The sequence below is a fragment of the Nematolebias whitei genome, chromosome 8, assembly GCF_014905685.2.
Source record: "Nematolebias whitei isolate Nwh7 chromosome 8, NemWhi1, whole genome shotgun sequence".
Classification (NCBI taxonomy): domain Eukaryota; kingdom Metazoa; phylum Chordata; class Actinopteri; order Cyprinodontiformes; family Rivulidae; genus Nematolebias; species Nematolebias whitei.
In genome coordinates this window covers 29,074,166-29,082,470 of record NC_056505.1, presented here as the reverse complement: position 1 = coordinate 29,082,470, position 8,305 = coordinate 29,074,166, and the positions used below count along the sequence as shown (strand labels likewise).

At 39.1% G+C, this 8,305-nt stretch overlaps 1 protein-coding gene across 1 annotated transcript; it reads left to right on the top strand.

Moving 5' to 3' along the window:
• Positions 1–1,317: 1,317 nt before the first annotated feature.
• Positions 1,318–7,888, top strand: slc20a1a (solute carrier family 20 member 1a). The gene is made up of 10 exons (XM_037680565.1): positions 1,318–1,668; positions 1,752–1,892; positions 1,996–2,081; positions 3,792–3,888; positions 4,813–4,932; positions 6,478–6,684; positions 6,759–7,230; positions 7,313–7,498; positions 7,574–7,658; positions 7,733–7,888. The coding sequence occupies exons 1-10, from the start codon at positions 1,320–1,322 to the stop codon at positions 7,886–7,888; spliced, it is 1,899 nt and encodes a 632-aa protein (XP_037536493.1). The 5' UTR covers positions 1,318–1,319.
• Positions 7,889–8,305: the final 417 nt, after the last annotated feature.

Below are 8,305 nucleotides of genomic sequence, written 5' to 3'. Positions count from 1 at the left end.
CCCCTCACTCAGTCACTGCAGGCCGCTGTTCCTCCCTCTCCTACGATACAGCTCTAAAAGCGTCTGTTCCTGTCTCCACCTGGCAACAAAACACCCACAACATCTGGAGGAACCCCCACTGGCCTGCTCTCTCATGTAAGTAACATTTATTCCACTTTCTTTGCCCAGTTTGCTTTTATTTTCCACTTTCTCACTTCATAAGGGTTATGTCAGGGCAACTAAGGAGATTAAGATACTTCTATCTTCCACACTTAGTGTTGAGTTTGTTAAAAAAGTACTAAACATTTGTGGTATTGACAGCTCCAAAGTGTTTTTGTTTGTAGCTTTAATATGAAACTGCCACTTTAGAAGCTGCATGAATTATGCAACACTCCATTTTTTTACAACCAGAATAAGGAAAAATTCATGCCTCAAATACAAAAATCATTTTTGCTTGAATATGGCTCTTTCTTCTAAGATTAAAACTCGTTTCGTAAGCTCGAATCAGCAAAGTAAAACCAAAAGAATCGCTCTACCTATTTTCACTCTGGAACACGAGAACACATGAAAAGCAATTCTTTTAACAGCTTATTATAAATAAATAAATGCCCTACACCTCCATATACTTTATATAATAGGCATGATCAAAAGCCTGCTCCTGTTTTTAATGATGTTCATTTTGTTTATTTGCTTTATGATAAAAATCACAAGGTGCTTCACATCAATGGACGACAAAACAGAAAAAACGTGAAATAAAGCAAGATGAGATATAAAGGTATAATAGTTGTATACATTTCTATGCATAGATAAGATCAGACACTACAACAGGTTGTGTCATTTGTTCACTCAGACACATTAGACGCCTTTTTGGCAGTTTTAGATCCAACTTTATTATTTTCTCATGTCAAACTGATAGAAACCAGTCCCCCCACCCCAACACTCCCTACCCCCCACCATCCTTGAGTGAATCATGTGAGAAAAACAATGCTGTTTGGTCACTATCAGGTAGTGTGTGCTTGTAAATATGCCACTCAGCTCCGTGCTTGTTTGTCCAAGGACTGCTACTCACTAAATCATGTATTTCTGTATTTTTTGCAGCGTGAATCCTCCGAGGTTAACAGTCACGATGGAGCCGTCCCCCATTTCTAAATCCAGTCAGTCCATTACGAAGCTCACAGAAAAGCTCAGAATACCTAGCTAGCAATAAATTTTATACATTTTCTCCCTTAGCACATTCAGATTGGAACTTTAGCGGTCTTTAATTATTTTAACATTTACTTATTTTTTTTTTTTAAATACCTCAAAATTCTACTTTTTGTTGGAAAACATTGTGAGCGGTGATGGATACGACTACACTGGCGACCCTGGCTGCTGCCACCACCGCAGTCCTGGCCTCTCAGTCAGACATGTCCGCCTATCTTTGGCTGCTGGTGCTCGGCTTCGTCATCGCCTTCATCCTGGCTTTCTCCGTGGGGGCCAACGACGTTGCCAATTCCTTTGGCACGGCGGTGGGCTCCGGCGTGGTCACCCTGCGGCAGGCCTGCATCCTGGCCACCATCTTTGAGACGGTGGGTTCAGTGCTGCTGGGGGCCAAAGTCAGCGAGACCATCAGGCAGGGGATCATCGACGTGAGGATGTACAACGGCTCAGAGCACGTCCTCATGGCCGGATCTATAAGTGCGATGTGTGGTGGGTACACGACGCACGCAGACATGCATCATTCACTCAAAGTGTGACCGAACACAGACTCTGCTCATGTTTTGGTGCTGCAGGCTCTGCTGTTTGGCAGCTGGCTGCATCATTCCTGAAGCTCCCCATTTCTGGAACCCACTGCATTGTTGGAGCCACAATTGGCTTTTCTATGGTAGCTAGAGGCCACCAAGGGGTCCACTGGATGGAACTCCTGCGCATCGGTGACTATCCTTTGTTTATCCCTGCATTTGAAAACAAGGATCTGCTCAACTAGAAGTAAAGTGCAGCACGAAAATTAATATTGTATCCACTGTCTATTCAAAGTGGCATCCTGGTTCCTGTCGCCTGTTCTGTCAGGAGTCATGTCAGGGATTCTCTTCTATTCTATCCGCAAATTCATCCTGAACAAAGTAAGAGTCACTTCAAACCAACGTTGCTTCAATTATTTTACCACGTAAATGATGTTTCAGTAAAATGACCGGCTTACTTGTGGATTAGAGTGTGAAAAATGTTTCAGATGGCTGTTTTAAACTGTATTAATAACATTACATGTTTACAGTAATTTCTGGACTATTGAGCGCACCCGAATATAAGCCACGCCCACTTGATAAATTATAAAAATTTAATTTTGTAAAAATATAGGCCGCGTTTGTCTATAAGTCGCAGGTGTCCACGATGATATTTACACAAAGATTTTTTTTAAACTTTTAATTAAATATGTACCGTAACATACACAAATACGTACGGTAAAAGTTTGTTTCTGAACGGTGCCTGTAACGAGGCTGGTCACAAATAAATGAATACAGTAGCCTACCAGGAAACTGCTAGCTTACATGCAGCAGCTCTATTTTCTTCTTGACAGCCAGATCAATCACCTTTATTTATTTATTATTAAACCTTTATTTAACCAGATTAAAAAAATATATTAAAAAAAATTGAGATCAATACCTGTTTCACAAGGGTGACCTGGCCAAGAACAGGCAGCAGCACACGTCATAAAAAAACAAGTAACAATTTTAGAATAAGACTTCAGAAATATATGTAAAACATACAGTATAACAGTAAAGGGCAATAATTGTAATAAATAATCATTTAAAAAAATAACAATTTAAGATCTAAAACACAGGCACTGTTGACAAAATATCCTTTGTCGTTTTTTAAAAAACATAAACTTGAAATCTGCATCATCTGCGTTGTTTTGTGTGTTTTCCATGAGGAGGGGTTCTTCGTGAAGTTCAAAATAACTGACCTGAAGAATTTAGGGATAGTGCGCGTCATTTACGGTAATTCGAAGTTTCACTGGTCCACTGTGACCAGTTGGGTAATTTCATTATAGTCAATTTTTATTTTTTTACCTTTATTTATACAGGTAGTCTGAGACGTGTATTGGGCAGCTATGTGCGCGCCCGGGTGTGACGAAGCTAAATATTTTGGCGGCAGGAAGCTTGTTAGCCTGTCAAAAATAAAAAATCCATAAATTAGTCGCAGCGTTATATAAACCGTGGGGTTCAAATTATGTGGAAAAAGGAGTGGCTTATAGTCCGGTAATTACGGTAATCGGTGTATCTGTGTTTGAGCAGCAATAGGTAAAAGTCTGGAGGGTTTAGCTGAGGTGTCACAAGATTAACCTGGAATGCTGTAAAGATTTTAACAAACTTTACTGTGAACTTTCCGACCAGTGTGCATTTTTGACAACTGTTCGAGAAATATATATACATATATATATATATATATATATATATATATATATATATATATATATATATATATATTTGCACTTTTTTTTGTGCACGTGAAAAACAAAGAGCTATTTTTCCCACACATCTGATCCCCTCACTGAGCTCTGACATTATGATTTAACACATCTGCGTAAAGTGTGACTGCTGGCCAGCTTGGCACCTTTAAAACCAATGAGCAGAGAATAAAAATGAATGAGTTTAATCAACAATATATTTATGTTACACTTTGTTCCCTCAGATATAAACAGTAAATTTCAGTCATCTTTAGTAAATCTTGTACAAATTTACAAGTAACATTAATTCTCATGTTTTTCTCATTGTATTTTAATAACTAAGAAGTTCAGAGGTGGTTCATCATATAAATATGGGTTCTTTCCACAGGCTAACCCCGTACCAAACGGACTGAGAGCCCTGCCTGTCTTCTACGCCATCACTATGGGCATCAACCTTTTCTCCATCATGTTCACAGGAGCTCCACGTAAGGACGACTTTCACACATGTCGCTCATACATGTCCTGATTTTCACTTGAACGCAGCATTGGATGCAACCCTCGGTGCAGTATGGGGTGCACGACGCTCCGAAGGAGAGCTGTTTACTGCCAAATCATGAGGAGAGTATTAAAAAAGCAGAAATATAACATCAGTCTTGGATACATTTTAAAACTATTTAAAATACCACCAAAGGAAGCAAACATTAGATGGAAATGTTTAATTCCTTTGTGTATTTTTTACAGGTTTGTGTTTTAATCAAGAAAAGTAACACCACACAACCCTTGCTACAATGAAGTGTGTCCTTTTTGCATCAGTACTCCACAACATTTATGGCATTTTTCAATTAACTCCATTTTTAAATCTAAAAATGTCATTATCTGCCTGCACACCTTACCATCCGGTGCAGTGAACTGTGGGTCGCACCCATAATGTTTCTCGGCCTTCTTTTGGGGTAGAACTCCAGTGGTTCACAAAAACAAAACAAGTTGTTTCGTTGCAGCAGTAAAAAGCAAACGGCAGCCATTCGGCCGGTCTGAGCTGATATTAGAGGAAAAGTGAAACAACTAACACTCAGCTCTGAACAGTTTTTATCACTCTGCTGCAAGACCGGCCTCTTCCTCAATATCTGATGAAAGGAGAGTGTCCTGTCACTGATACTGTTGTCCAAAAGAGCACACTGACATGTGAGGAACAGGTTGCTGAGACACATTGCAGTTATTTTTACTAATCACTGAGTCTTGTTAAATTAAACGATTAAATTACACCTGCCTGCTAAGATGACATGGAAATACTAAGAGCTTTTTTCTGTTTTTGATCGTTCATCCATGAAGAATGAACAAATTAAAGACACAGTTAAAGTTTCTGTTTGTGCCTGTCTGTTTTCCTTCATGTCCCCGCCTCGTGGGCTCAGTGCTGGGCTTTGACAGGGTGCCGTGGTGGGGGACACTGTGCATTGCTCTGGGCTGCGCTGTCCTCACCGCTTTGGTCGTTTGGTTTGCCGTCTGTCCACGCCTCAAGATGAAAATCCAGCGTGAGTAGAAGAGACGGTCTTCACTCAAGATACAAACCTTGAACGTGTCTAAATAGGATTGTTTGTGAGAGTATAAATTTATGGGGAGCCGTTTGTAAAGTTACACAGTCAAAAGTTAACAGCAACATTTTGGTTTATTTCACCGTCACCATTTCACACTTCATAAGAATTTTTTTTTTTTCTAAGTCATATTTTCACCATGTTATTCATACATTTATAAATGCCAGAGTTCCAAACTTAATGTTTCATTTCCAAGCTAAATATTTATTTTCCAAACTAAACATTTAATTTCCAAAATAAATATTTAATTTGCTAACTAAATATTTAGCTCGGACCTAAATATTTAATTTCCAAACTAAGCATTTAAATCCCAAAATAAATATTTAATTTGCTAACTAAATATTTAACTTGGACCTAAATATTTAATTTCCAAAACTAAGCATTTAAATCCCAAAATAAATATTTAATTTGCTAACTAAATATTTAGCTCGGATCTAAATATTTATTTTCCAAACTAAACATTTAAATCCCAAACTAAATATTGAATTTGCTAACTAAATATTTAGCTCGGACCTAAATATTTATTTTCCAAACTAAACATTTAATTTCCAAAATAAATATTGAATTTGCTAACTAAATATTTAGCTCAGACCTAAATATTTAATTTCCAAACTAAGCATTTAAATCCCAAAATAAGTATTTAATTTGCTAACTAAATATATAGCTTGAACCTAAATATTTAACTTGCAAGCTAAATTTTTAGTTAGCAAGTAAAATATTTAGCTTGCAAGTTAAATATTTAGCTTGCAATTCAAATATTTAGGTCTGAGCTAAATATTTAGTTAGCAATTAAATATTTAGTTTAGGAGTTAAATGTTTAGCTTATAAATTAAATGTTTAGTTTGGAAATTAAAGATTTAGCTTGGACAATAAATATTTAGTTTGGAAACTAAATGTTTAGTTTTGAAAATAAATATTTTGTTTGGAAATTAAGTATTTACACCTAAATATTTAGTTTACTAACTAAATATTTAACTTGCAAGTTAAGTATTTAGTTTGTAAACTAAATATTTAGCTTGTAAATTAAATATTAATTTGGAACTATGACATTTATAAATGTATGAATAACATGGTGAAAGTATGACTTTGAAAAAAAATCTTTTTTTTTCTTATGAAAGGGTAAATAGACCAAAATATTGCTGTAAATTTTTAACATTGTAACTTTACAAACGGCACCCCATAGCATTAGTTTATGTAAGACTTTCCTTTGTGTGATTTATTCATTCTTGTTTGAGCTCAGCTGTCACTGTTAGAAAGCAACGCAGCACGTTAACATCAGGTAAAATTGGATTATTTTACTTGAGTGTTTCCATTCATCGTCACAGTTTAATTTATATACTTTCATATTTATGATAAGACCAGGGTGGAAATTTAACATGAGGCTTTATTGATATTATTAACACAGACAACTGAGCAGTAAATACAGTTGTAAAATTAATTCAGTCACATCTGCACTCTATCACACAAGTGACCTCTTACCCATAGGAGAGACATTTACTGGCCCCGGTGAGACTCCACTGATGGAGAACTCCAACAAACCTGCACTAGAAGTTCAGCCTCAAGTACCATCGGACCCCCCTCCACCTCAAACCCCTCCAGCAGAGAGTCAGAAGGTGGCTTTCAAACTCGGAGGCTCCGAGGAAGCCGACCTGAACAATGACGTGGAAGCCAAAGACTTGGATATCGCCAATGGTGAGAAATTAATGTCCTAAAATGCTGGAATGGAGACATCAACTGAACCATAGTAAAACTGGTCTGATTCCCAGGTCTGAACGGGTCTGCGGGCCACATGACCATCATTGATCCTCACAGCGGACGCTCTCATACAATCCACAAAGACTCTGGCCTGTACAAAGACCTGCTCCACAAGCTCCACAAGGCCAAGGTCGGGGACTGCATTGGCGACAGCGACACAGAGGAGCGGCCCATGAGGAGGAACAACAGCTACACCTCCTACACCATGGCCATATATGGAATTCAAACAGACCCTAAGCACAGAGACGTGGACACCGGATCACAGAGGAGGTCTCGGGTGGACAGCTACAGCAGCTACAGCTCAGCAGTGACCAGCGCCAGTGCAGTCCCAGAAGGGAGCGAGACCCAAGAAGCCGGCAGGGACCTCGCTGTGGAGGAGGACGAGCTGGAGATCGACCAGCCTGCCGTCTCCTTGCTTTTCCAGTTTTTGCAGATCCTCACAGCGTGCTTTGGCTCGTTTGCTCATGGGGGAAATGACGTCAGGTAAGCAAGGAGGCGGTGTCGTTTTGAATAATTTACTAACATGTGGTCATTCAGATGATTCACATTTTATCTTTATCACCAGCAATGCTATTGGTCCACTTGTGGCTCTATGGCTCCTCTATGACAGTGGTTCTGTCGTGTCCACTGCACCCACCCCCATCTGGTTGCTTCTTTATGGTGGAGTAGGAATCTGTGCAGGACTCTGGGTCTGGGGTCGGAGGGTCATCCAGACCATGGGCAAAGACCTGACCCCCATTACACCCTCCAGGTATGCCTCACGTCTGCACTTTGCCTCAGCTGGAGTTATGATTTATCACCGCACTAACTTTCCCCTCCTCTCCAGTGGATTCAGCATAGAGCTGGCTTCAGCGGTCACCGTGGTTGTTGCTTCAAACATCGGTCTTCCTGTCAGTACAACCCACTGCAAGGTACGACAGCTCGATGCTGCTGTAAATGCATCATGCTTCTTGTAACGCACACACTGACATGTCTGATGTCTCAGGTGGGGTCTGTGGTGGCTGTGGGATGGCTGCGCTCCAGGAAATCAGTCGACTGGCGTCTGTTCAGGAATATCTTCATCGCCTGGTTTGTTACAGTTCCCATCTCTGGTCTGCTCAGCGCCGCCATCATGGCTCTCTTCATATATGTTATTCTGTGAGTCTCATGGTTCGGCTCCACTCTTCTGGTTTTGTTTTGACTCTTTGAGTGAGCCCAAAGCTGTTTCATTTGTTCTGTGGGAACAACGGAGTGCAATTTCATTTCAATACAAATATTTATCTCACAAAGATGTTTTCATAAATGACGTTGGTTCTAATAATAATAATGTTTTCCAATGTGAAAAACACTGTGACTTGTATATATCTATATATTTTGTATACTTGTATAAAAGCAATATGTTCTCATCCAGTTTTTCAGTTGACATAAAAATATACAACAGATCAAATTTAGCTTTTTTTTTGTAAAAGTGTTTCTTTTAATGAAAGGATTTCAACGTATTTCAGTGACTATTAAAACATTTTCTGTCACATTGTGTGTGTGTGTGTGTGTGTGTGTGTGTGTGTGTGTGTGTGTGTGT